Below are 24,970 nucleotides of genomic sequence, written 5' to 3'. Positions count from 1 at the left end.
AAAGGGACAGGATCGGGCCCCCCCGAGGGGACAAAGATCAGCACCCCACCCCCTCCCCCCGTCCAAAGGGACAGGATTAGCCCCCCCCAGGGGAGGGGGGGGGGCAGCATTTGTCCCACCCTCCCTGCCAAGCCGGCACCCGGCCAGGGTATAGCATTACCCCTGACCTTCTCGGGGTGCAACCGCAGCACCCGCCTGCCCCCCCCCTCCCAAAATGGAAGAGAAATCACCCAAAATTCCAGGTATAACAGGACGGGGGGGTGGGGTGGGGTGTGTTTAATTAGCGGGGGGTACACACACAGAGGGACACTGACCGTTGCCGGCGGCAGAGGGCAGAGGCATGGCGGCACCGGGGCAGCTGGCACAGACCCCTCTGCAAAAAACGTGGGTCCCCCTCCGTGCCCACAGCTTGAAACGGGGATGTAAGTCGGGGGCATTTTTGGGGGGGGACACACATCGCCTGCTTTGCCCCAGATTGAAGTGCAAGAGGGACGTGGGGGGCAGAGGGGTGCTAAACACTGGTGTAGTCCCCTCAAAAAAACATGCCCCCCCCCCCCCAGCCTCTGTCCCCCAGTTTACCAACTGCCCCACCATGGTGATCATGGTGGGGCTGCCGGCCCGTGGCAAGACCTACATGTCCCGTAAGCTCACACGTTATCTCAACTGGATTGGCACCCCGACACGTGGTGAGTATTTTTTTTTGGGGGGGGGGAGCATTTGGGGTACCCCCTAACACCTGCCTTCTGCAGTGTTTAACGTGGGGCAGTACCGGCGTGAAGCTGTGCAAAGCTATAAGAACTACGAGTTTTTCCGTCACGATAACCAGGAGGCCATGCAAATCCGCAGGTTAGAGCCCGGGGTGGGGGGTGGGGGCATTTCTGGGGTACACTTTGTGTGTGTGGGGACACGGCTGATAACACACACACACAACCCCCACTGCAAAATTCACCCCCCAGGCACTGCGCGCTGGCAGCCCTGAAGGACGTCCAGACCTATCTGAACTCTGAAGAGGGACAAGTGGCAGTAAGAGACACCCCCTCCCCCTTACACAAAACACACCACCAAGGGCCAAAATACCCCTCCCCTTTTTGGGGGAGGGGCTCCAAATTGACCCCCTAAACTCCCAGGTGTTTGATGCCACCAACACAACACGGGAACGCCGAGCCCTCATCCTGCAGTTTGCAAAGGAGAATGGCTACAAGGTACCAGCAGCGTAATTTGGGGGTGGTGGGGCAGGCAGAATTTATATCAGGGGACTTGCAGAGTTTTGGGAAGGAATGACAGCGTTTTCCGGGTGCTTACAGCACGTTGGGGGTGTAATGGCACTGTTTTGGGGACGTTCACAGCATGGGGAGGCAGTGGCACTGCTTTAAGGGGGCAGGGTCTGTAGCACATTGGGGTGCAGCAGCACTGTTTTGGGGAGGCACCAGTGTTTTAGGGGTGTTTGCAGCAGGGGGTGGGTGGCCAGTGGCAGTGCTTTGGGGGTGCTTACAGTAGGGGGGTATCAGCAGTGACTCCTTCCCCTCCCTGCCAGGTTCTGTTTGTCGAATCCATTTGCAATGACCCTGCCATCATCGAGGAGAACATCAAGGTTAGAACCTGGGGGGGTGTCCAAGGAACTAGGGGGTGGGGGGGCTGCATGTCCACCAAAAAAAAAAAAAAAAAAAAAGTGCTGATGCTGCCCTCCCCCCAGCAAGTGAAGCTGAGCAGCCCCGACTACAAGGGCTGCGCCCAGGAGGAGGTGGTGGCTGACTTCCTCAAGCGCATCGAGTGCTACAAAGCCACCTACGAGCCCCTGGACGAGGAGCTGGACAGGTGACACCAAGCCCCACGCCCCCCTAATTCCTCATTGGCTTGGGGACCCCCTAGACTGATGTGGGGTGACCCCCCTGCCACCGCAAGCGGGCTGTCCTACATCAAGATCTTTGAAGCGGGACTGCGGTACCTGGCGAACCGGGTGCAGGGCCACATCCAGAGCCGCACCGTCTACTACCTGATGAACATCCACGTCACGCCCCGCACCATCTACCTCAGCCGCCATGGCGAGAGCCAGCTCAACCTGCGGGGACGCATCGGGGGGGACTCAGGGCTGTCCCCTCGGGGGCAGCAGGTAGGGGGGGCAACCCCCCCATGCCTATGGGGTGGGTATGACCACGGAGGGGCTGCTGAGGGGGCTACAGGCAGAGGGTAGAGCTAAGAGGCCAAAACTACAAGTCATTGCGGGTAGACAATGGGCGGGGCTAAACAGACCACGCCCCCATGAACACACCCACAGCTAAGGGGTGGGGCTAAGGGGCCAGGCCACACACGCACAGGGCACAGCTGGGTACCCCACAGTGCTACCCCATCATCCCTTTACCACGGATGGGGCGTGGCCAGAGCTATGCCCCGCCCATGGGTGTGGCCAACACCAACCACACCCATTCCCAGTATGCCCAGGCCCTGGCCCAGTTCCTCTCTGAGCAGCACATCCAGGACCTGAAGGTCTGGACCAGCCACATGAAACGCACCATCGAGACGGCCGAAGCCCTGGGGGTGCCCTACGAGCAGTGGAAAGCCCTCAACGAGATCGATGCCGTGAGTCACCCCTCTTTTTATTATGGGGGAGCATCCCCCTCATTCTGAATTTTCCCCCCCAGCCCCCAACATCCCCATCCTGCAGGGCGTCTGTGAGGAGATGACCTACGAGGAAATCCAGGAGCGCTACCCCAAAGAATTCGCCCTACGGGATCAGGATAAATATCGCTACCGCTATCCCAAAGGCGAGGTAATGCCCCCACCTCGATGACAATAAGGGGGTGCACAGGGTTTTGGGGGACTCCCCCCTTACCCTGGTGCACGTCCCCCCCCTCCACAAGTCATACGAAGACCTGGTGCAGCGGCTGGAGCCCGTCATCATGGAGCTGGAGCGGCAGGAGAACGTGCTGGTCATCTGCCACCAAGCTGTCATGCGCTGCCTGCTGGCTTACTTCTTGGATAAGAGCGCAGGTGAGGCTTTGGGGACAACTAGGGAGATTTTGGGGGACACATAAGGACGTTTTGGGGATACCCCCAGGTGCTTCAACCCCCCCACCTTACCCCTTTATTCCACCCCAAAGATGAACTGCCCTACCTCAAGTGTCCCCTGCACACCGTGCTCAAGCTGACACCCGTGGCCTATGGTGAGTGGGGTGCAAGCCCCCCAAAAAACAGGGAATGCCCCCCCCCCCCAAAAAAAATGGGGGGCCAAGGTGCAGCCACATGCCTTCTCCCTTGCGGGGGTAAACCAGGGTGCGAGGTAGAATCCATCTTCCTCAACATTGAGGCAGTCAACACCCACCGGGAACGACCCCAGGTAAGGGGGGCACCCCCAAAAAACCCACCAATAAGCACCACACATCTTAACACACACCCCCTCCCCCCAGACTGAGGGGGGTATTAGGTTTTGGGTAACCCCCCAAAAAACCTTGTCTTCACCCTGCAGAATGTCGACATCAGCCGTCCCCCAGCTGAAGCCCTGGTCACCGTCCCCAAGCATTATTGAGGGGTCCCCCCCAGGGCAAGGGGGGGGCTCCCCAGATTCCAGCTTAATGAAGCACCGAGTTATGAGGCAGCGCTCCAAATGGGCACCTTTATTACTCTGGGGGATGGGGGAGGCGGATCCCAGGGTGTGGGGGGGTTCAGGAGGTAGCTTCGGCATCATTGTACTGGCTCGTCCAGAATGTGGGGTCCTTCCCTTGGATCTGGGGGAAAGCAGGGAGGGGAAGAAAAAAGGGGGGAGTCAAATTGAGCCCCAGGACCCCACCTCCCCCCAAAAACCCAAGGATGACCCCCCAACACAGCCTCACCTTTGCCACAAAGCGCAGCACGTCCTTCTTGGAGATCTCTTTGGCTGCCCGCAGCCCCCACTGGTACTTGAATTCGGGGGGCTCTGTCAGGGGGATTGGGGTGATCTCCAGGTACCTGCCAAGTGGAGGTATGTCTGTTTAACCCCCCCCCAAATATTTTGGGGCACCCCAGGGGTGTGTGTCCAACACTCCTCAACCCTGCGACAGACCCTTCAAGTCGCTGGGTGTTGGGGGGGGCTGTGTTGTTTTCTTTTTTTTCTCTGCGGTGTGGTATAAACAGCCTGGCCAAGGCTGGCGCCAGGGCTGCTCTGTGCACACCGGGGTTGGGAGTGATCCCAGGGTCTAAAATCTGGGGGGATAACCCCACCCCTAACTCACTTCTGCCGCACAAACTCCTCTGTCACCAGCTTCTTGACATCCCCAAAGATGCTGTGTCGCTGCCTGAGGACAGGGGGGTTAATGAGGTGTGGCAGCAATGCGCCCCATCCCCCATTACGCACGTGTGTCCTGCCCCTCAGTATCCTACCCTGGTTTCACCCGGAGCCAGCGGAGAAACTCCCACACAGCACCTGGAAAAGAGGGTGTTAAAAGTGGGGGGCACAAATGGGAAGGGGGTATGGAGGGGGATTTGACGGTGCTCACTGTCTTTGGCCGAGTTGCCCTTCATGAAAATGAAGCTGAGGATGACGGTGAGGAGCCCCAGCTTCGCTGTTTCATCATTCCTGCGGCAGATGGAGAGGCACGTCACCCACGTGAGCAAAGGGATGAATGCTCCGATGGAGTCTTACGTGCCTGTGTCCATCCCACCCACCCCACCCTCCAAAAATCACCCCCAGGGTGATCCCCCCGCCCCGGCACCAGCCCCTCACTGGCACAAGTTCTCCCCCTCGGCACGGGGCAAGCTGCTGGTGAGGATGTAGATGTGATGTTTGGCATCGATCTCTACCAACTCCAGCCCGAACACCTGCAGGAGGACAAGGGTTAATCCAGGAGAGAGTCTCCCTCCATTCCCAAAGCCCCCACATCCCTCCGTGTCCTCCCTTCCACCTGCTGCAGGGTCCTGGTCGCCTGGTTGATGATCTCCGAGTAGACATCTCTGTATTCCCGAATTACTTTCTTTAGCATATCTGTGAGGAAAGGCAAAGGAATCGCTAAGGGAGCCTGGATGCCTGAGCTCCAAAAGGGCAGTAAGGTTTTGGGGTTCCCAAAGCTTGGGGGAGGGGGGGCTCCCCTAAACTTACCTGCTCTCTTGATGGGGATCTTTTTCTGGTCCTTCACAAGCAGGAACTGAACAAGCTCAATCGCCTGTGGGTGCAGGAAGGCCAAGAGCTAGGTAAGGACACAGAAGCTAAGATACATCACTCAGAAGAGGAAAAAGTGAACCACCTCAACCCACCTTCTGATTCACTTCACTCTTGGAGTGCCTCTCCAGGTTCTTCTGCACCTGAGTGTACGTCGGCATCTGGTTCAGGACGAAATCCTCCTCCTCCTCCTCCTCCTCCTGTAGGAAAAGGCCAGGGAAATCCTGCTGCAGAGAGACACACCACACCCAGAGAGGGTAAAAGGGGGGGGGGGGGGGGCTGCCCCTTACCTGAGAGAAACCTAACCGTTTGCCGCGCCTTCTCTGGGACATTTCTCACAGCAGCTCTGAGGGAAAAAGTAGCAGCCGGCGAGCTGAAACTGCGAAGAGATCGTCCCCACAGATGTCCCTCACATCCCCCCCGCTCCCTCCCTTCAGCAATATCGCAGAACCCGCCACAGAGGCCCATTAAAGAGACACGGAACCGCCGCGCTACCTGCCTCCCTCCCGCTGCGGCTGCCACCCGCCTCCCCTTCGCGCATGCGCCCGCAGCGGCCCCGCCCGCATAACCCAGCCCCGCCTCCTATTGGCCAGAGCACGGCCCTCGTCCCACCCAACGCCTCTCCTTCGCACCGCCATTGGCCGAGCGGCCGCCCTCGCTCCGCCCCCCAGCACGTGTGCAGCGCCCCCCACCCCCTCAGGTGGAGGGCAAAAAGGGCGGGAAAAGCCCCGCGCGCGACCTCTCCCCTCAGGGCCACAAAAGGGCGCCTGATCAGCGGCACCACCTCGGCTCCGCCGTTAAAAACGAGCTGAAAAAAAAACCCCAGACAACCCAAAATGGTCGATTTTACCCGCTCCCTCCCTCCCTGCCCCTCGTTATGCGCCTCGAAGGCCCTTCTCTCGGGTTGAGGGAGAGGCAACACAATGGTGGCGGAGGGGAGCTCGCTCCCTGAAGCCTGGCTCTGGGCTATAGGGAGACCCCTGCACTCCCAAACGCCAGGGAGGCTTTCATCACCTGCCTGTGTGGCTGAGGACGCTGTGAGAGGTAAGGTAGGTGATTTGGGGGAGTCAAACAGCAGGTGACCCTGTTCTCTTTGCAAACACGTATACACAAGCTGTTTTAGGGAGCTGTGGGACATGAGAGTGTGGCAGTGGGGAGTCCAGGGTGGCTTTTGGGTTGGTCTGGAGAGTTGTGGGGGGGTTCAGTGTTAGCGAAGACACAGGCTGCCCTGTAGGGGATGGGAACGGTTAGAAGATGGTAACGGTGTGCCCTCAATAATGGGGGTGCGCCACTTTCTACCCTCCCCCAACTGGGCTCCCCTTGATCCCAATTTTGGGGTTTACTGAGCCCCCCCCCCCCGGGAGTTGAGCACTGCCTTTGCTGAGTCACCTGGAAAAATGGGGTACCCCAAGTTAAGGGGGGGGGGTGGGTCTGCATACCCATTCTGCAGCCCCCCAGCTGGTAACATGGGTGAGCTCCTCAAAACCTCTGTGGGGATTTGGGGGCCCCTCTCCTCCCCCCTGCCCCACAAGCCTCCACAATCCAACCTCCTGGTTGAGAGGCCCCCAGGACCCCCCCCTCACCCCCCCCCCCCCAAATCACATCTCTAGATGCATCCCTGTTCCACCCGTGCTTTTATTTCAAAAAAAGGTGTTTCTTTTAAACCATTTCTCACTTTGAAAACATAATAAACATCATCGTCAGAACTGCATGGCTGCTTCCAGTGTCTCCGAAAGCTTCGTGGCGATTTTGTCTGCAGGGTGGGAGGGTAGTCGCAGTTTAGAGGGGTTCAGGAGGATTTTGGGGGGTTCAAGAAAAAGGAGCGGCTTTACTCACCTGCTCTTTTTTGCAGCTTTTTCCTTCGTTTGCTGGCAGCCTTTAGCCCTTGGCCCTGTAGCAGCGGGTCGAGGGTGGCCACCTCCTCCAAACGGGGGGCACGGGGCACAGAACTCTCCTTGCTGCCTCTCGTCTTCACCCGGGGCTTCAGCTCCACCGTCACCGCACCGAGCTGGGGTTGGGGGGGATCAAAAATAAACCTGTGACACTTCCCCTCCCCCCCCCCCTCTAAAAAAAAGAACCTGTTCCTCAGCAAACCCTTTAATTTCTTCTGTACCTCCAGGTTGTCAATGTCATCCTCCATGGCGACTTCTTCCTCCCCGCTGTATTTCTCATCTGTCTCCGCATTGGGGATACATGGGGACAGCCCAATTCCTGTCACCGTCGCCGGTATAGCTGCGGGGGGTGGGGACAGGTAAGCTTTGGGACCGGGGGTCACCCCTATGTACAAAGAGGGGGAATCATCCACTTGTCACCTGCCAGCGCCTCGGCGTCACCCCTCTCCAGGGCTTCCAGGTCAAGCGCTGGTCCTAGCGTAGTCACAATCTGGGCCTCCAGCTGCACCCCCTGAATTTTGGGGGGGTGGGTGTAGTAGGAGATCTTCCCGCTGTGCCGGAAAAGGGGGGTCAGGGTGTGGGGAGACCCCCGAAGCCACCCCAAAACAAGGTCAGGGAGTGGTAAGACACCCCCAAAAGGGTATCAGGGTGCGGGGAGACCTCTCTACCCCTGCAGAAAGCATACCCCCGCCACTCACCCACCTGGTCCAGTCACGCAGCAGGGCCACGGCGGCGGCGTGGGGATCCGGCAGCCCCCCAGGACGGAGCCGGCCCTGTCGTCGGGCCAGGTGGGATAGGAATTGCCGGGGGTCGGCACAGGGGGGGACCCCATAAAGCTCACTTAGCTGTTGGGGGGAGGGAGCAACAAGAACACACACAGGGTTGGGGGCGTGTACGAGGTCCAGTCACACCTTCCCAGATTGCTGTCACCCTGCAGCCACCACTCCTATGCCGTGGCAACAAGGGGACCCCCCCACCCCCACTCCATTATACCCCTGATAGCCATAGCTATGGGGCTGAGCCCCACAGGGGTCCCACCTGTTCCGGGGGGCAGCGGCGCAGGATGGCGGCAGCGGGGCTCAGGGGGTCCCGCAGGCGCTGGGGGGCTAGGGCCCCTCTCAGGGGTGCCACGGTGAGGGATGTCCCCGTCTCCATGACGACGCCAGGACAGTCCAACAGCTGGATGTGGCGGTCCAGCTGCACAGCCTGCAGGCACCTAAAGGGGTGGGGTCAAGGGGTGGGGCTTCACCAGCCCCTCCCAAGGGGGTGGGGCAGTGCAGGCTCCTCCCCTCCCCCCCAAGTTCAGGGCTTACTTGGTGACACCCGGTGCTGCTCCCACCCCACAGGCCCGGCTCCTCTTCAGGCTGTTGATGAGGCTGCTCTTGCCCACGTTGGGGTACCCTGTGGGGGGGGGGGGTTAGGGGTCAGTGGGGTGTCCCCAGACCTGCGCACCCCCCTTGCAGACCCCCACTCACCCACGACGCCCACGGTGATGGTTGTTTTCACTTCCCCGGAGCGGCTGTAGTTGGCTAAGACACGGAGTAAAGAGTCGGCGCCCACACACGCGCCTCCAGCCAGGACGTCCTCTGGGGCCGTCACTGCTGGCAGCCGGCTCTGCTTCTGCGGGGGGAGCGCACAGCAGGGTGAGGGGTCTCCATGTCACCCCCACAGACCCTGTGACCCCCCAGATCACCCCTTTTTTCTCTCCAGGGACCCCACCAGGTTGCGGCTTTGCTGCTGGGTGCACGCCTTGAAGGCCACAGTGGGGAACTCGGCTCGCAGGTACTTCAGCCATGCCGCCACCACGTCCCGTGGCACCAGGTCTGGGGGGGGCCAAGAGACAAAAAGAGTCATCTCCCCATCCGCTGCAAGAAACAAGGACCCCCACATCCCCCCCCAAAACCCACCGTACCGATCTTATTGAGGATGAGCACCAGGCGCTGGCGGTGCCCGGCACGACGGACGGCAGCCTCCAGCTGTGGGCTGCGGCAGCCCTGGGGGTCGCGGGCATCCAGCACCTCCAGAACCACATCAGAAGCTGCCAACACCTGCCAAAATCGGGGGTTCAGGGCGGGGGGAGACCCCTAAAAGCCCCCCAACTACCCACCAAGCGCTCACCTTGCGCAGCTCCCGCCCATACTGCCGCAGCGAGGCCTCTTCTTGTGCATCGGCCTGTGTCACCACCATCTCCTGAACAACGTTCAGTGTTAAGGGGGGCACCCCATTATCCGGGGAGCCCCCCCCCCCCGCAAGAACAGGGGTACCCCAACACTCCACCTTGTGCTCAAACTCCCGTTGCCGCCGCAGAGCGTCGTGCTGGAGCCCGGCCAGGCTCCGTCGCTGTCCCACCTCTGTCTCCCGGGCCTCCTCCCGCCGCCGCCGTGCCTCTGCCGCCTGCACAGACGCAGTGGGGGGATTAAAAACCTGGGTGGGGGCACCCCAAACCCCCTCCCCTGGATTTTAGTTTTACCCTTTTCTGCCTGTTTTCATTCTGCTGCTGGAGGCGGGCAGCAAAGCGGCCCAGCTGCGGCACCCCCAGCTCCTTCTTCCCTGCCGCCTTCTCGCGTTTTGCCTGCGGCGGGGAGGGGGGCAGGGAGGGCACACGTTATATGGGGGGGGGGGGCTGGGGATCCCCCAAACGGGGCCGGTCCCCTCCTTCCTTGGGGCTTTGGGGGTGGGGGCTGGGAACCCGCCCCGGGCTGGGCCTCACCTGGACCCGCTTCCTCCGCGCGGCCTCCACTTGTCGCCCTGCGGGGAGGGGCAGAGCGATGGGGAGAAGCTTCCCGAAACTCACTCCGGGACCCCAGACCCCCACCTCAGCCCCTCGACACCCCCCCCGAACTCACGGGAGCGGGTCATGCCTCTGGCCCCAGCGCTGCTCACGGCGCTTCTCTGCGACGTCACATCCGGCGCGACGACAAATACCCCGCCCCCTCCTCGCCCGGCCGCCTCGTGCCACACAAAAGATGGCCGCCGAGCCACATCGCTGTCGCTTTGAGTGTAGCGGTAACCGCCGCCCGCTCTCAGTGAGGCTGCCGCAAGGGCGTCACCGCCGCACGCAAGATGGCGGGGAAAGGAAATGACGTCAACGCGTTTCCGGCCACGCCCAAGATGGCTGCCAGAACACGTCTGCGCCACACTCAATATGGCGGAGACAGGAAGTGTCGCACAGGCGTTTCCGGCCACACTCAAGATGGCGGAGCGGAAGTGAGATCACAACTTCCGGCCGCCGAGCAGCTTTTTCCCGCCACACCAGCCCCTACTCAGGGTGTCACCCCCCAAGATGGCGGCGACACCCCCCTCCCCCCCCGCCCCCCAGTACAAACGACCTGGACTGCCCTTACCAAGAGTGCACTTTTTTATTCCTTTTTTTTTTTTTTTTTTTTTTTTTTTAACTTTTTCTTTCGATTTTGGGGTGGGGGCCGAACCTCTTATATATAATTTAAGGGGGGGCGGGGTGGGGTTATGTTCCCCCCCCCCTTCAGCATCCCCTGTGCCCCCCAAGACCCCACCATTCCCGTGGGTGTGTGTGTGGGGGAGGGGTGGGGTTGTGTCTCCCCCCACCCTCCAACAGAGGGGAAAAAAAAAAAAAAACCAAAACCAAAAAAACAACAAAACCCAAACCAAACCAGCCCCAAACTGGGACAAAAAAAAAAAAAAGAAAAAAAAAAAAAGAAAAAAAAAAAAGAAAAAACAAATATCGAAAACCAAAACAACCCCAAAAAAGCAGGAGGAAAAAAAAAAAAAAAAGCCAACGAAACCGAAAAATATATATATATATTTATAGAGACCCTGCGGCGGGGGCAGGGCGCCCCTAGGCCAGCCCGAAGCCCTCCGAGCACTCCTGGATGGCCAGCAGCAGCATGTGCCGCAGCTTCTCGTAGCTCTCGTACGCCGGCAGGTCCAGCTGGTTGAAGCTGGGAGGGGACAGAGGGGACACAAGTGTCACACACGGGGGGGCCCCATGTCCCCCATCCCCACCTCCACGGTGTCACCCCAGTGTCGCCTCACCTGCCTGTCCCCATGGCCCTGGGCCACCTCACCTGCCTGTCCCCATGGCTTTGTGTCGCCAGCGTCACCTCACCTGCCTGTCCCCCTGTCCCTGGGCCACCTCACCTGCCTGTCCCCATGGCTTTGTGTCGCCAGCGTCACCTCACCTGCCTGTCCTCCTGTCCCTGGGCCACCTCACCTGCCTGTCCCCATGGCTTTGTGTCGCCAGCGTCACCTCACCTGCCTGTCCCCCTGTCCCTGGGCCACCTCACCTGCCTGTCCCCATAGCCCTGTGTCCCCAGCGTCACCTCACCTGCCTGTCCCCATGGCCACCTCACCTGCCTGTCCCCATAGCCCTGTGTCCCCAGCATCACCTCACCTGCCTGTCCCCATGGCCCTGTGCCACCTCACCCACGTGTCCCCAGTGTCACCTCACCCGCCTGTCCCCATGGCCCTGTATTCCCTGTCTCCCCCTGTGACACCTCAGCTGTGGCCCCATGTCACTCCCCTGTGTCCCTCCTGATGCCACCTCACCTGCGTGTGTCCCTCCGTCCCCCTCCCACTTGTGACTGCCCTTGTGTCCTGTCCTCATCCCATGTCCCCGGGAGTTTCTCCTCTTGGGTCCCTGTCCCCCTGTCCCGCACCCGTGAATCAGTGTCCCCCCAGTGCCATCTCAGCCGTGTCCCCTGTCCCCATGTCACTCTACTGTGTCCCTTGTCCCCACATCTCCCTGCGTGTCCCCATCCCACCTGAGAGTTCGCCTCTTGGGTCCCTGTCCCCATGTCTCCCACCCGTGTCTCAGCATCCCCACGTCCCCCCAGCGCCACCTCACCTGTCCCCCCCTCGTGCCCCCCTGTCCCCATGTCCCACACCCTCATGACCTTGTCACCGCGTCCCTCCTGGTGCCACCTCACCTGTGTCCCCACGCCCCTGTGTCCCACGCCCAGCGCCACCTCAGCTCTGAACCCACGCCCCCACGGCCGTGCTCCCCCACCCCAGTGCCCCCACGTCCCACTCCGCGTCCCCGCGTCCCCGTACCAGGTGTGGGCGGAGGGCAGGCGGTCGGTGGAGCGGTCGTCCCGGTGGATCTGGAATTTCTGGATGCCGTTCATCCCCTCCAGAGCGGCGAAGCCCTGCAGCGGCACCTTGGACGTCCCTGTCACGAACTGCAGGAACTTGGCCCGATCCGCTTGGTCGAAGGACCTCAGCGCTCGCCAGAACCACTGGATCTGGGACAGGACACAACGCTCAGTCCCTCAGAAAAAAAAATACCCCCCCCCGCCCCCAAATGAGGGGTTTGGGGTTTTTTTTTTTGGGGGGTGTAGAACCCCACCTGGATGGAGTTGCCCTGGTACTTGTGGTACTCCGTGTTGGCCTTGAGGTCGTCGATGTCGATGGTGGGCAGCCCCGAGATGAGGAGCTCCAGCTCTTGCTCCGTGAAGATGGAGATGAGGCGTTTGGGGATAATCTCATAGAAACCCTCCAGAAAGGCGGCCAGCTGCTTCCGGATGGCGCCTGTGGGATTTGGGGAGGGGGGTTACAGGGTCGGGGGGGGATGGGGCGGTGCTGGTCGCCCACCCTCGGCACCCCCAAACCCTGCCGGCCGCTCACCGGTCATGCGCATCTGGCAGACGAGGTGCACGTACTCCTTCTTGTTCTCCTCCGTCACCAGCACGTTGGCCCCGTTGGGCTTCAGGTCCCGCACCTCGCACACCCCGAATTCCTGCACCTGGGGGCGGGGGAGGGTGTCAGCAGCGGGGGGGAGGGGAGGGCACAGACACCCCACCCCCCCGGGGAGCATCCCTGGGGTTGGGGGGTGGGACACCCCGGGAAGAGAGCGGGGGGGCAGCTGAGGTGGGCTGGGTGAGGGAACAACGCTGGGGACGTCCACGGACGAGGACCCCCTGGGTCTTAGGACACCCCAAGAACTTGGAGACCCGCCCCCCCCCTCCCCCCCCAGAAGAGGGGGGGGACCCTTCCCCAGGTGCAGCCCTGGGGGAGATGTGGGGTGCTGTGGGGTGCCCACGCCTTGTTCTCGGGGGTGACACACACCTCGGTGCTGAAGGTGAGGTCGTAGCCCAGGGTGGAGACGTCGTTCTCCAGCAGGTACACCAGGCCCTGGTAGAAGTGGTAGTCCTCGCTCTCCATGTCCGTGTACCTGTGCCGGGGATCCAGGGGGGTCCGTCACCCCGGGAAGCGGGTCTGGCGCCCCGTGGAGGGCTCCAACACCCCACAAAGTGGTTCAACAACCCAGGAGGGGGGTTCTACACCCCAAAAGGAGGGTTCTACACCCTGACAGGGGGTTCTACCAAACCCCCAGGAGGCTCAACACCCCACGAGGGGGTTCCTACACCCTACAAGGGTGGTCTATAGACACCCCACGAAGGTGTTCTACATCCCATGAAGATGTTCCAACACTCGAAGAAGGGTGTTCACCACCCCACGACAGTGTTCTTCACCCCAAAAGGGTTGTTCACCACCCCATGAGAATGTTCTACACCCCAAGAAGGGTGTTCACCACCCCATGAGCATGTTCTACACCCCAAGAAGGGTGTTCACCACCCCATGAGCGTGTTCTTCACCCCAAGAAGGGTGTTCACCATGCCATGAGCGTGTTCTTCACCCCAAAAGGGGTGTTCACAGCCCCATGAGCGTGCTCTGCACCCCAAGAAGGGTGCTCACCACCCTGTGAAGGTGTCTGACTCCCCAAGAGGGGTGTTCACCATCCCCGTACCCCCTCCTCTTACCGGACAGACTTGCCCAGGATGTGCTTGTAGAAGGAACGGGTGAAATAACACTCGAGGAGACGGTTGTCGTAGACGGCCTTGGCCACGATGCGCCCCACAAACTTGAAGTAGCTGAGGTGGTTGGGGTTGCAGTGGGAGGAGGGGTTGATGGTGTAGGTGACCCTGTCACCCGGCGAGGTGCGGAACAGCGCGTACATGGGGTTGAACATCTCCCGCGAGATGATCATGTACCACTCCCGCAGGAGACCCCCCGCATCCTGGCCCTCCTCGCCCTCAAACACGATGTACCTGGGCGGGGGGTGGGGGGAGAAACAGAGAGAGCGGATTTTGGGGGGAGTTTCAGGGTTTTGGGGGGCGGTGGGAGGTATCTGAGGGGGGTTTCAGGAGGCCTGGGGGGGAGTTTGGGTGCCTGGAGTGTTCCAGGGGGCTGAGGGGCGCTTTGAGTGGTCTGGGGAACATTTTAGATGGCCTGGGCATGTCTTGGGGGGCTGCAGAGTGTTTTTATGGGTCTGGGGGACCCCAGGACCTCATGTAACCCTCTAGACTAGTCCTGGGGGACCCCTCATGGACCCCCAAAACCCAACCTCAGTCCCTTCCCTGCATCTCTGACCCGGGGCGGGGGGGGTGGGGTGGGCACATCAGTGGCAGGGTTGGTTCTTGGGGGATTTGGCGGGGGCTCAGGGGACATGGGGGGCTCTGGGGGGATTTGGCGGGGTCTCAGGGGATGTGGGGGGCTCTGGGGAGATTGGGGAGGGTCTCAGGGGACGTGGGGGGCTCTGGGGGGATTTGTGGGGTCTCAGGGGACGTGGGGGGCTCTGGAGGGATTTGGCAGGGTCTCAGGGGACGTGGGGGGCTCTGGGGGGATTTGGCGGGGTCTCAGGGGACGTGGGGGGCTCTGGGGAGTTTGGGGAGGGTCTCAGGGGACGTGGGGGGCTCTGGGGGGGGGTCTCACAGGCGGTTCTTCATCTCCTCCGGGGATTTGCGGTGCAGCTCGCGGTAGGAGTCCTCAAAAACGTGGTCGCGGCGGACGTGGACGGCCATGTCCTCCTTCCGCAGCCCCTCGTCCAGCCGCTCCAGCTCCTGTCGGAAATACCTGGGGGAGGGGGGGAGGAAAAAAAAATAAATAAAAATGGGGGTGTCAAGGGTCGAGGGACCCCGAAAGCGAGGCCGCGCAGCTGCTGAAGGACACACTTGCGCTTGACGTCGAAGTCGAGGACGCGGATGTAGTCCACCAGGACGGCGAAGGGCCCGTCCGCCAGGTGCGTGGTGGACTGGCGCAGGATCTGGTTCAGCACCGTCCGGTGGGTCTCTGGGGGTGTGTGGGAAGGGGTGGGTTTTTTTTTTTTTGGGGGGGTGGGTGGGGAGGGGCATGGAATGTGGGGACACCCCCCCCCCCCTTTTAGATCGAGAGCTGCTGGGGAGGTGGGATTCAGCCCCTTCGGCGAGGCCCGAGCACCCCAAACCTGAACCCACGGCCCCCGTGGGCACAGGGGGAAGAAACGCCCCCCGGGGAGGGGGTAAAGCCCCCCGGGACCCCCAAAGCCCCTTGGGACCCCCTCCCCAAAGCCCCCCAGACCCCCTCGCAGTGCCCCAGGCTCCCTGCGGAGCCCCCGAAGCCCCCCATAACCTCCAGGTCCCCGCAGACCCCCCTTAAACTCCTTCCCAAGCCCCCCAGGCTCCCCCCAAAGCCCCACAAGCCCCCCCCCAAAACCCTTGAAAAGACCGCAGCCCTCAGAAGAGACCCCAGACCCTTCCCCCAAGCTCAGAGCCCCCCGCAGAGACCCCAGACCCCTCCCCAGAGCCCAGAGCCCCCCGCAGAGACCCCGGACCCCTCCCCAGAGCCCAGAGCCCCCCGCAGAGACCCCGGACCCCTCCCCAGAGCCCAGAGCCCCCCGCAGAGACCCCAGACCCCCTCCCCCGAGCCCCAAATCCCCCCCCAGCACCTCCCCGACCCCCCCAGGCTCCCCGCAGCCCCCCTTCCAGCTCCCCTCACCAGCGAAGCGCAGGAATTTCTGGGTGTCGGGGGGCAGGCTGGCCGAGATGTGCATGGAGGAAGGTTCTCGGGAGAAGAAGGGGTCGAGGGAGGAGGGGGTGGCGGGGGTCAGGGGAGCAGGTGACAGAGGTGGGGGCTCGTCCTTGATGTGGGCCAGCTGGCTCTCCCGCGTGTCCCGCACCGGCGGCTTGCTCTCCCGCTCCGTGGCGTGCACCAGGAAGAACGCCTCCACCGCCGGCTGTAGCACTGTGGGGGGGGGGGGGTGTGATGTTATAGATTTGCTAATAAGTTAAGATTGATTGACTTTATTGATTATTTGATATTATAAAATCAATCATGTAATAGAAATACAGAAGGATAAGAAATATATTTTAATGAAACTTTTCTAGTAAAAGCTGCTATAAAAATCCTCTGTACAGCCCCGTACCAAGGCCGGAGGAATTGGTCAGAATCACCTAGCGGGAATGTTTAGAACTTAGATAACAGACTTCAGATTTGAGATGATTGTTTATATGTAACCTAGGAGGATGTACTAAAATGTCAAAATGAGAATTTATGTGAACTGGGAAGAGTAGAGTGAAGCAACCCATAGCTGCTGGCCAAGAAACAGTTACCTTAAGTGAAAGGTAATTCCGGCAGGGGGAGATCGCGACCACCGACTCATATACCACCTACCCAAATCGTACCCCAGACCCATTTCCAGACCTTTCTAATCTTTATTGCGCAGAATCGGATATGGGAGGAGAGTATGTTAACGATTTATGGGAAATCTCATGATTATGCAGGAATATTTAATGAATATGTATGAATTAGTTCTATATAAGGTGCATGATTTTTGAACCATGGTGTGCGTTGATCGTGAGGGAACTCGCTCACGCACCCGGCCGTCAATAAAGAAGTGTCTGCTTATCTACATCACATTGGTGTCGATAAGTTCTTCATTCCGAGATTTCGGTAACAGTGACACACACACAGACCACACACGGGGTGTTGGGGGACACCCCAAAACTGTGGGGGGCACCACGAGGTGGCGGGGAGGTCGCCCTGCTTGGGATGCTGGATGGGGCTGAGCTGCTCTTCTGGGTGTTGCGGACAGCCCTGGGCATCCTGGGGACACTTTGGGGGTTTTGGGGGGTCCTGGGGACTCCCTAAAATACCGGGGGGGGGGGGCGTGTGGCTCTAAGGGGGCCACCAAAAATATGGTGGGCACCTCGGGGTGGAAGGGGTGTCACCCCACATGGGATGGGATGCTGGGTGTGAGGGATGGCTTGGGGGTCTGGGGGACACCCTGGGGGTCTTGGGGCCATCTGGGGGTCTTGGGGACCCCCTAAAATGAGGGGAAGGACCCCGAAATCCCTGGGGTACGCACCGAGGACAGCGTGCTGGTCGTGGGATTCCTCCAGCTCCTTCAGGCACTCTCCCAGCATGTCCCAGAGCTCGTCCAGGCAGAGCTGCTCGCTCAGCAGGGGCAGCTCGGGGGGGCGTTCGTCCCGCTCCCCGCCCTGCGAACCCTCCGAGCCTGCGGCAGGGACACAGTCAGGACCACCACCCCCCCCCAAGGTCCCAGTTACCCCCACCAGTATAAACTGGGAGAACCACCCAGCTTGAGCGATACCGGGATGGCCCCGTGCCAGTACAAGCCCAGGATGGAGCAGGGTCAACCCCACTGTGAACCAGGAGGGAGCCCAGTATCCTCACTGGGATAAACTGGTGGGTGTAACTGGGATGGCGGCAGGTTGGGGGGGTTGAACTGGGAGGTGTTTTCTCACCCACGGAAGGGGCATCCTGTGGGGCAGGCGAGGGCTGGTCCACATCCATGGGCGACTCGTCGCGACGGGGAGCGCTGTCTGCCTGCCCGGCCTCCGACTGAGAGGGGGGGGACAGGTTTAGGGGGCCGAGACCCCCCCACGAAGGACCCCACATCCCTTCCCCCCCCCCCAGCACCCCCCTTCCCCCTGCCCCGCATCCCTCTTCCCCACTCCCAGGGCTGGGGAGCTGTGGGGGGCACCCCAGTACTCCGGCAGCTTTTGGGGAGGGGGGGGATGACTGGGAGCTGCGGGGGGAGGAGGAAGAGGAAGAGAAGCAGCAGGACAGGGGAGGAAGAAGAGAGGGAGGAAGGAGGAGGGGAAGGCAGCGAGGACGAGGAGGGAGGAAGGAAGAGGGGAAGGCAGTGAGGATGAGGAGGGAGGAAGGCTGTGGGGGGAGGATGAGGAAGGGGATGAAGAGAGGAGGTAGCGCAGGCAGGGAGTGGAGGCGGATGAGGATGGAGGAAGGGGGTAGGGGGAAATGGGAGGAAGGGTGGGGGGAAGAATAGGAGGATGAGTTAGAGAAAGGGAACAAGGACGAAGAGGAAGAGGAGGAGTGGAATGCGGAGGGAGGAAGGCCATGGGGGAGTGGGATGAGGAGAGGGGGCAGTGCAGGGGGAACAGAGTGAACACAAGAAGAAAGCGGGGAGGAAGGAAGCGGGGAGGAAGGAAGCGGGGAGGAAGGAAGCGGGGAGGAAGGAAGCGGGGAGGAAGGAAGCGGGGAGGAAGGGCGGCCGTGCTAACCGTGTCTGCCTGCTGCCGCCTCCGGGCCCTCTGGCCCTCACGTACCATTTGTATGATGGCGTCGGCCTCGGCCTCCAGCTGCCGGACGGCTGCCTGGATGCTGCCAGCCGCCCCGAGGCCCCCGGCGCCTGCTGGGGGGGGCACGGCGTCAGGGGCGGGGGGGGCCACGCTTTGGGGAGGGGGGGGGGGGGGCGCGTTTGGCGGGGGGAGGACCCCCGCTTACCCAGGCGGCCGGCCTGCTTGGCTTTCTTGTGCGCCCGGCGGGTGTCGTCGCGGAGCTGGATGATGACCTGCAGGACGCGCAGGAAGAAGCGCTGCGTGGAGGTCTTGGAGGTGAGGACGGACATGGAGGGCAGCTGCAGCTCCCGCCCGCCCAGCGCCCGCTTCTGCGACGCCACGATCACCACGCTCTCCGCCGTGTCGAACCTGCCGGGGGCGGGAGGGGGGAGGGGGAGCGGCGGGGACAAGCGTTATCACCAGTAACGCAGGGGAGGGAGTCGTCAGTAGGGACCAGAGTTAACACGGGGCGGGGAGGGGGGGAGGGGGGGGAGGGGGGGAGGGCCCCCGGGGGGGCTGCAGCTGAGGTGGGGGAGGGGCTCACCGGCTCTGCATCTTGCCCTTGAGCTTGGCGCTGGGGGGCTGCTCCTCGGGGAGCCCCTCGGGGGACGGAGCCTCGCTCTGCGCTCGCCGCTGCTGCTCCAGGTTATACTCCCGCAGTTCTGCCAACAACGTACCTGCCCCGGCCAACGGGGAGTGACCCCCAGAGCCCCTCGGGACCCCCAGAGCCCCCGGGACCCCCAAAGCCCCCCGGGAACCCTCAAAGACCCCCTGGGAACCCCAAAGCCCCCTGGGACTCCCAAACCTCCCGGGATCCCCAAAGCCCCCCGGGACCCCCAAAGCCCCCTAGGACCCCCAAACCTCCCGGGATCCCCAAAGCCCCCCGGGACCCCCAAAGCCCCCTGGGAACCCCAAACCTCCCGGGATCCCCAAAGCCCCCCGGGACCCCCAAAGTCCCCTGGGACCCCCAAACCTCCTGGGATCCCCAAAGCCCCCCGGGACCTCCAAAGCCCCCTGGGAACCCCAAACCTCCCGGGACCCCCAAAGCCCCCCGGGAACCCCAAACCTCCCGGGACCCCCAAAGCCCCCCGGGAACCCCAAAGCCCCCCTGGGAACCCCCAAAGCCCCCCTGGGAACCCCCAAAGCCCCCGGCGCCACGCTGTGCCCCCCCCCGGCCCTCACCGATCTGGCGGCAGAGGGTGGCCCCCAGCTGCCGGGCCCCGCTCAGCAGCAGCCGCAGGACGGTGTCCCGAGTGCCCGCGTCGCCCCGCGACAGCTGGAGGAGAACGTTGGCTGCGTCCTCCAGGCCTTCCTCCGAGCACGAGTGGGACGTCAGCACCTAGGGGACAGGGTGGGAAAGGTTAGGGACGTTTGGGGACATCAAAGCCACCCCCCTGCCCCCGTTAGATGCGGTACCTCCACGGAGAGCTGGAGCTGGCTCTCGGTCAGCCCCGTGGCTGCCATCCGGGGGTCGGGGCTGCCCCCCTCCGAGCCTTTGGCCGGGGACTTGGCGCTCTTGGCAGGGGCTTGGGGACAACGGGGGGACATGTGGGGACGGTGGCAGCGGAGGGGGGATTTGCCACCACTGCCACCATCGTCCCCCGCCCCCGGTGTGGTCCTGGATCCTGGCCTGGTGCCGCACTTCTGGCCCTGGCCCTTGTCCCCTCCCCTGTGTCCCTGCATCCCTGCCCGCATCCCTGTCCCCGTCCCCATCCCTGCGTCCCTGCCTGCATCCATGTCCCCGTCCCCATCCCTGTATCCCTGCCCGCATCCATGTCCCCGTCCCCATCCCCACGTCCCTGCCCGCATCCATGTCCCCGTCCCCATCCCTGCATCCATGTCCCCACGTCCCCATCCCTGCATCCCTGCCCGCATCCCTGTCCCCATCCCCATGTCCCCACACCCCTCCATGTCCCTGTCCCCACGTCTCCGCCCCCATTCCCAATGTCCCTACGTCCCCACCCCCGTCCCAGACCCCCCGCCACCCCGAGCACTCACCCCCAGCTGCGCCACCGCCTCCCCCGGCGCCGCCATTCCCGGTGTTGCCGCCCTGTGCCGGCGGACTCGAGGGAGCAGCACCGCCACCAGCTGCCACCGTGACGTTTTGGGGTGTCCCCCCTTCGCCTCCCTTCCCCCCTTCGGGAAGAGCAATGGAGATCAGGGAAAGGAGACGGAGCAGCTTTTCCGTCAGGAGCGCGCTCCGGCGGATAACGCCGTGGGACAACATATTCATCAGTTGACCCAAAGGTGACGCTTCTAAACCCAAACCCGCCGTCTCCGGCTCCGGCCCTCCGCCTCCTGCTCCCGTTTTTGCCGAACTTTTGCCTTTCCGACTAACGTTCATGTTATCCAATTTCACTAAAAGGTCCCAAAAATCGGTCGAGAGGTTGCCGGAGGCAGGGGGAAGGGCTGGCGGGGGAGCGCCGGATGGTGGGGGCGGGGGGGCTGGGGGGGTTTGTGGGGGTAGGGGGGGGCAGGGGCTGCCCCCTGATTTTGGGGGGCCGCGGTCTCGCTCCGGTTCGTTCGTCGGGTCTCGACCTCGTTGTTGGGTGAAGTGGCTAGGGAAGACCTGGGATGGGGGGAAGAAAAAATTTAGGGGTGGGTGGGGGGTGGAGAAGAGAAAATATAAGGTGGGGGCATCAATGACATGCTGGTCACACACACACCCCCCCCCCAAAAAAGCCCCAGAACTTGGGAGACCCCCCAATATCTCGCCCCAACACCCTCTGGAGTCCCTCCCTGGGAGCTCTCAGCCACCCCCCAAAATCCAGGTGGTTTTTGCTGCCCCCACCCCCCCACCCCCCTCAGGACCCCAAATTTGGGGAGTCGTGCCCCCTGCTCCAAACAATGGTTTGGGGTCCCCCAGGGGTGTCCCCAGCTCTGCAGGGGACCCAAGTCACCCCAGGAGGCGTGCTGGTGTACCCCAGAACGTCCCCACACCCCTGCCAAACGCACCCTCGGATATGGGGGACCCCCAAATACCCCACAACGTGCCCCAGTACCCCCCAAATCACCTCCAGCTCTGCTGAGGAGCCTCCAGTCACCCCAAAATACCCTGGGGTGCCCCCCAAGCAACCCCCGAGGAACACCAGGCACCCCCAGAACGGGCTGCACACCTTGGCCAGCTGGATGAGGGTATCGAGGACGTGCCGGCAGACAACAGGGGCTGCCTGGGGATGGATGTGAACGGCGGAACCGGCGGCAGCCGCGTGTTTTTCCGTATGTTTCCGTCCGGGAACTCGTTGGATCTGGAAGATGTTGGTACGACAACCCAAAGCCGCATCCATAGAAACGGAAAGCCAAGAAAGTTGTCCCGAACTTCGAGCTTCTACGCGATGTAATAAATCTAAACCACGAGGTTCAACAGTTGCGCCGGCTGCGCTACCGGCTCGCCCGCTCGCTCGTCGCGGTCTTTCTTCGGCTATCGGGGGGCCGCGAGGGGCTTCGAGGCAAAGCTCGCTCTCGCTGCTGCGCTGCAGTATGGAGAGGAGGCTGCGGACCACCCAGCCGCGGGTGGGAGCGTGGTAGCAGAGGTTCCGCAGGACGCGGTGGAGGCGGCTGGTGTTGAGTTTGGGTTCGTCGACGAAAAGCAGCACCAAGAGGCAGGAAAGAGCTTCGTGATCCAACAATAAACGACCCCGGAGACGTAAGAGGCTGTCCACGCTGCTCCCCGACGGCCTGAGGGGAGGGGTACAGCAGGTTACGCACGCCCAAGAGAAAAAAAAAAACACCCAAAAACAAAAAAAAGGGGGGTGATCCCCCTCGTTGAGCCCCGAACGTACCTGCTGTGGCTGCTGCTGCCCCCCATGTGGAAGGTGCCGCCACGCTGGACGGCCAGGCGGGTGTACTGCACCCCCCGGTTCCCGCTCAGCCGGCTGGTGAAGGCTGCGGAGACACTGGCGTCAGGGGTCTGGGGGGGCTACCGTGGGCTTGGGGGGGGCTAATGTGGGCTTGGGGGGGGCTAATGTGGGCTTTGGAAACACCAGAAGGGGGGAGGACATGCCAGAAGGGAGGAGGGACAGACGCACGCGCGCCAGAAGGGGACGGACACACACACACACACGCGCGTGCCAGAAGGGGACACACACACACACACACACACACGCGCCAGAAGGGGACACACACACACACACACACACACGCGCCAGAAGGGGACACACACACACACACACACACACGCGCCAGAAGGGGCACACACACACACACACACACACGCGCCAGAAGGGGACACACACACACACACACACACACGCGCCAGAAGGGGACACACACGCACACACACACACACGCGCCAGAAGGGGACACACACGCACACACACACACACGCGCCAGAAGGGGACACACACGCACACACACACACACGCGCCAGAAGGGGACACACACACACACACACACACACGCGCCAGAAGGGGACACACACACACACACACACACACGCGCCAGAAGGGGACACACACACACACACACACACACACGTGCCAGAAGGGGACACACACACACACACACACACACACACGCGCCAGAAGGGGACACACACACACACACACACACACGCGCCAGAAGGGGACACACACACACACACACACACACACGTGCCAGAAGGGGACACACACACACACACACACACACACACGCGCCAGAAGGGGACACACACACACACACACACACACGCGCCAGAAGGGGACACACACACACACACACACACGCGCCAGAAGGGACACACACACACACACACACGCGCGCGCCAGAAGGGGACACACACACACACACACACACACGCGCCAGAAGGGGACACACACACACACACACACACACGCGCGCCAGAAGGGGACACACACACACACACACACACACGCGCCAGAAGGGGACACACACACACACACACGCGCCAGAAGGGGACACACACACACACACACACACACACACACGCGCCAGAAGGGGACACACACACACACACACGCGCCAGAAGGGGACACACACACACACGCGCCAGAAGGGGACACACACACACACGCGCCAGAAGGGGACACACACACACACGCGCCAGAAGGGGACACACACACACACACACACACACACACACACACGCCAGAAGGGGGGGGACGCTGCCTCACCGGGGCTGCGGAGGATGGCCGAGAGCGCGGAGGTGCTGGAGTGGCCGAAGAGCCTCTCGTGCATGAGCTGCCGCTGCCGCGCCTCCTGCTCGCGCCGCAGGGCCTGCGCCTCGGCGGCGATGTCGGGCGGCATGACGGCCAGCACGCTGTCCTCCATGTCCTCCAGCACCGAGCGCCGCAGCTCCGAGGGCAGCGTCTGGATGAAGGTCACCGGGTCCATGGGGGCGTCCGAGCTCGTTGCCTGCGCCAGCTCCCGCCGCTGCTGCTCTGCGCGCTGCTGCGCCAGCACCTGCCACACCCCGCCGTCAGACACGCCCCCTGGAGAAGACCACGCCCCTTCCAAGACCAAATATCCTAACACCACCCCCCCTCCCCGAAGTCTACCCCTCCACCTGACGACCACGCCCCCACAAGCACACCCACCACATATGGCACTGCCCCACCGGGGCCACGCCCCTACAAGCCCCACCCCAATAGATCCCACCCACACAAGCTCCACCCCTCCACAGCCTTGCCCCCGCAGCACCCCCACCCCTCCACCAGCCCTGCCCCCCCCACACCTGCCCTGCCCCACCAGCCACACCCACACAGCCCCCAGCCCCGCCCCCACACACCCCAGCCCCGCCCCCTCCCCCCCAGCCCCACCCACCTCCTCCTGGATGGCCGGGGGCAGGGCGGCCAGGAACTCGGGGCTGACCTCGGTCAGGCCGGGATTGGCCACCACGGGGGGGGCGGGGCTGGGGGTGGGCGGGGGCGCGGGCCGGGGGGCGGATCCCCAGCTGGTTCTGCAGCACCTCCCGGCGGATGTCATCCGGCAGCGCCGCCAGGAACGAGGGGTCCACCCCTTCGGGCAGGCTGATCCCTGGGGGGGGACAGGACACGCGTCAGGGCCAGTCCCAGACCTGGGCAGGAGGACACCCCCTAACCCCGCCCCGGGATGAGGGGACCCCCAGGGGAGCCAGGGACGCCCCCCAGGGGAGCCCGGTCTCTCTGGGATGCGAGAGGTGACACGGGGACAAGCCTGGGCTGATCCCTGCGGTGGCAGGGACACACCCACACAGACGGACACACCCACGGACACACCCACACCCACGGACACACCCACGGACACACCCACCTCCAACCCCTCAGGTGACACAGGGACCCCCAAGGGGGGGGTGCCTGACCCCACCCGGGATGCGAGAGGTGACAGGAGGCCAGGGCTGCATCAGGATGGGGCAAGGGGGCTGGGGGTGGTGGGGGCGACAAAGGTGACAAGAGGGGTGACACAGGTGACACTGACCGGCCAGAGGGTCCTCCTCCTCGCTGCTGGTGGAAGGCAGGGGCTCCTCCAAAATCCCCCGCGAGTCGGCTCCCGAGATGGCGACAGCTGAATCCCGGGTGGACGAACTCTCCGAGGATGAGGCAGGGGGGGAGCTTGGGAGGAGTGACATCAGAGAAGAGGGGTGTGACATCAACAGGGGGTGTGACATCAACAGGGGGTGTGACATCAACAGGGGG

General features: G+C 62.6%; 4 protein-coding genes across 13 annotated transcripts; 1 reads left to right on the top strand and 3 right to left on the bottom strand.

Annotated features, from left to right (window-relative positions):
* Positions 1–259: 259 nt before the first annotated feature.
* Positions 260–3,641, top strand: PFKFB1 (6-phosphofructo-2-kinase/fructose-2,6-biphosphatase 1). 2 transcript variants are annotated; one of them, XM_080369387.1, is made up of 14 exons: positions 260–422; positions 561–686; positions 750–846; positions 957–1,023; positions 1,128–1,202; positions 1,535–1,591; positions 1,694–1,815; positions 1,903–2,110; positions 2,431–2,577; positions 2,663–2,767; positions 2,859–2,988; positions 3,099–3,161; positions 3,270–3,334; positions 3,464–3,603. In XM_080369387.1, exons 1-14 carry the CDS (start codon positions 341–343, stop codon positions 3,521–3,523), a joined length of 1,404 nt encoding a protein of 467 aa, XP_080225513.1. In that variant the 5' UTR covers positions 260–340; the 3' UTR covers positions 3,524–3,603. The 2 variants fall into 2 exon arrangements, with proteins under 2 accessions (XP_080225513.1, XP_080225514.1); XM_080369388.1 differs by lacking the exon at positions 3,270–3,334 and having other exon boundaries at positions 3,464–3,641.
* Positions 2,871–5,695, bottom strand: LOC308055447 (non-structural maintenance of chromosomes element 3 homolog). 4 transcript variants are annotated; one of them, XR_013924532.1, is made up of 11 exons: positions 5,419–5,506; positions 5,224–5,328; positions 5,069–5,132; positions 4,875–4,954; positions 4,697–4,791; positions 4,470–4,549; positions 4,354–4,396; positions 4,206–4,268; positions 3,828–3,942; positions 3,610–3,722; positions 2,871–2,994 (listed from the first exon to the last, which is right to left on the bottom strand). XR_013924532.1 is itself a non-coding variant. In XM_080369392.1 (11 exons), the coding sequence occupies exons 2-11, from the start codon at positions 5,458–5,460 to the stop codon at positions 3,660–3,662; spliced, it is 747 nt and encodes a 248-aa protein (XP_080225518.1). In that variant the 5' UTR covers positions 5,461–5,474; positions 5,624–5,695; the 3' UTR covers positions 3,597–3,659. The 4 variants fall into 4 exon arrangements, 3 of the variants coding, with proteins under 3 accessions (XP_080225518.1, XP_080225517.1, XP_080225516.1); XM_080369392.1 differs by lacking the exon at positions 2,871–2,994 and adding an exon at positions 5,624–5,695 and having other exon boundaries at positions 3,597–3,722; positions 5,224–5,325; positions 5,419–5,474; XM_080369391.1 differs by lacking the exon at positions 2,871–2,994 and having other exon boundaries at positions 3,597–3,722; positions 5,224–5,325; positions 5,419–5,507.
* A 554-nt stretch (positions 5,696–6,249) lies between these two features.
* On the bottom strand, positions 6,250–10,098 carry GNL3L (G protein nucleolar 3 like). 3 transcript variants are annotated; one of them, XM_080369385.1, is made up of 16 exons: positions 9,867–10,098; positions 9,731–9,768; positions 9,491–9,592; positions 9,298–9,414; positions 9,139–9,210; positions 8,933–9,068; positions 8,740–8,843; positions 8,496–8,640; positions 8,334–8,421; positions 8,059–8,236; positions 7,723–7,865; positions 7,441–7,571; positions 7,242–7,360; positions 6,965–7,136; positions 6,804–6,881; positions 6,250–6,356 (listed from the first exon to the last, which is right to left on the bottom strand). In XM_080369385.1, exons 1-15 carry the CDS (start codon positions 9,877–9,879, stop codon positions 6,829–6,831), a joined length of 1,611 nt encoding a protein of 536 aa, XP_080225511.1. In that variant the 5' UTR covers positions 9,880–10,098; the 3' UTR covers positions 6,250–6,356; positions 6,804–6,828. The 3 variants fall into 3 exon arrangements, with proteins under 3 accessions (XP_080225511.1, XP_080225510.1, XP_080225512.1); XM_080369384.1 differs by lacking the exon at positions 6,250–6,356 and having other exon boundaries at positions 6,748–6,881; XM_080369386.1 differs by lacking the exons at positions 6,250–6,356; positions 9,491–9,592; positions 9,731–9,768 and having other exon boundaries at positions 6,748–6,881; positions 9,867–10,097.
* A 679-nt stretch (positions 10,099–10,777) lies between these two features.
* Positions 10,778–24,917, bottom strand: HUWE1 (HECT, UBA and WWE domain containing E3 ubiquitin protein ligase 1). 4 transcript variants are annotated; one of them, XM_080369379.1, is made up of 22 exons: positions 24,753–24,917; positions 24,120–24,332; positions 23,471–23,759; positions 22,139–22,241; positions 21,473–22,034; positions 20,355–20,925; positions 19,773–19,882; positions 19,539–19,695; positions 18,901–19,033; positions 18,523–18,725; positions 18,300–18,430; positions 17,520–17,616; positions 17,120–17,269; positions 15,751–15,996; positions 14,949–15,066; positions 14,710–14,850; positions 13,758–14,045; positions 13,063–13,168; positions 12,622–12,739; positions 12,344–12,525; positions 12,049–12,239; positions 10,778–10,937 (listed from the first exon to the last, which is right to left on the bottom strand). In XM_080369379.1, exons 2-22 carry the CDS (start codon positions 24,279–24,281, stop codon positions 10,835–10,837), a joined length of 4,161 nt encoding a protein of 1,386 aa, XP_080225505.1. In that variant the 5' UTR covers positions 24,282–24,332; positions 24,753–24,917; the 3' UTR covers positions 10,778–10,834. The 4 variants fall into 4 exon arrangements, with proteins under 4 accessions (XP_080225505.1, XP_080225507.1, XP_080225506.1 ...); XM_080369381.1 differs by having other exon boundaries at positions 18,345–18,430; XM_080369380.1 differs by having other exon boundaries at positions 18,300–18,427.
* Between the last annotated feature and the right edge of the window lie 53 nt (positions 24,918–24,970).

Source organism: Falco punctatus, assembly GCF_963210335.1.
Source record: "Falco punctatus genome assembly, chromosome: 19".
NCBI lineage: Eukaryota > Metazoa > Chordata > Aves > Falconiformes > Falconidae > Falco > Falco punctatus.
This window is presented reverse-complemented; position numbering and strand designations above follow the sequence as displayed.

Bases quoted from the DNA above. Each gene is read 5' to 3' on its own strand.
- PFKFB1 (XM_080369387.1), top strand. From the start codon at position 341: ATGGCGGCACCGGGGCAGCTGGCACAGACCCCTCTGCAAAAAACGTGG. The intron at 1,592-1,693 runs GTTAGAACCTGG...CCCTCCCCCCAG, and splicing joins TCATCGAGGAGAACATCAAG to CAAGTGAAGCTGAGCAGCCC. The intron at 3,162-3,269 runs GTGAGTGGGGTG...GGGGTAAACCAG, and splicing joins GCTGACACCCGTGGCCTATG to GGTGCGAGGTAGAATCCATC.
- LOC308055447 (XM_080369390.1), bottom strand. From the start codon at position 5,460: ATGTCCCAGAGAAGGCGCGGCAAACGGTTAGGTTTCTCTCAG. The intron at 4,550-4,696 runs GTGAGGGGCTGG...CATCTGCCGCAG, and splicing joins GAGGGGGAGAACTTGTGCCA to GAATGATGAAACAGCGAAGC. The intron at 3,943-4,205 runs GTGAGTTAGGGG...TCCACTTGGCAG, and splicing joins GAGGAGTTTGTGCGGCAGAA to GTACCTGGAGATCACCCCAA.
- GNL3L (XM_080369385.1), bottom strand. The intron at 7,866-8,058 runs GTGGGACCCCTG...TCCCCCCAACAG, and splicing joins GCCGCTGCCCCCCGGAACAG to CTAAGTGAGCTTTATGGGGT. The intron at 7,137-7,241 runs GTACAGAAGAAA...CCCCAACCCCAG, and splicing joins ATGACATTGACAACCTGGAG to CTCGGTGCGGTGACGGTGGA.
- HUWE1 (XM_080369379.1), bottom strand. From the start codon at position 24,281: ATGACATCCGCCGGGAGGTGCTGCAGAACCAGCTGGGGATCCGCCCCC. The intron at 19,696-19,772 runs GTACCGCATCTA...CCTGTCCCCTAG, and splicing joins AGCTCCAGCTCTCCGTGGAG to GTGCTGACGTCCCACTCGTG. The intron at 14,046-14,709 runs GTGAGACCCCCC...CCCCCCGCCCAG, and splicing joins GAGGAGATGAAGAACCGCCT to GTACATCGTGTTTGAGGGCG.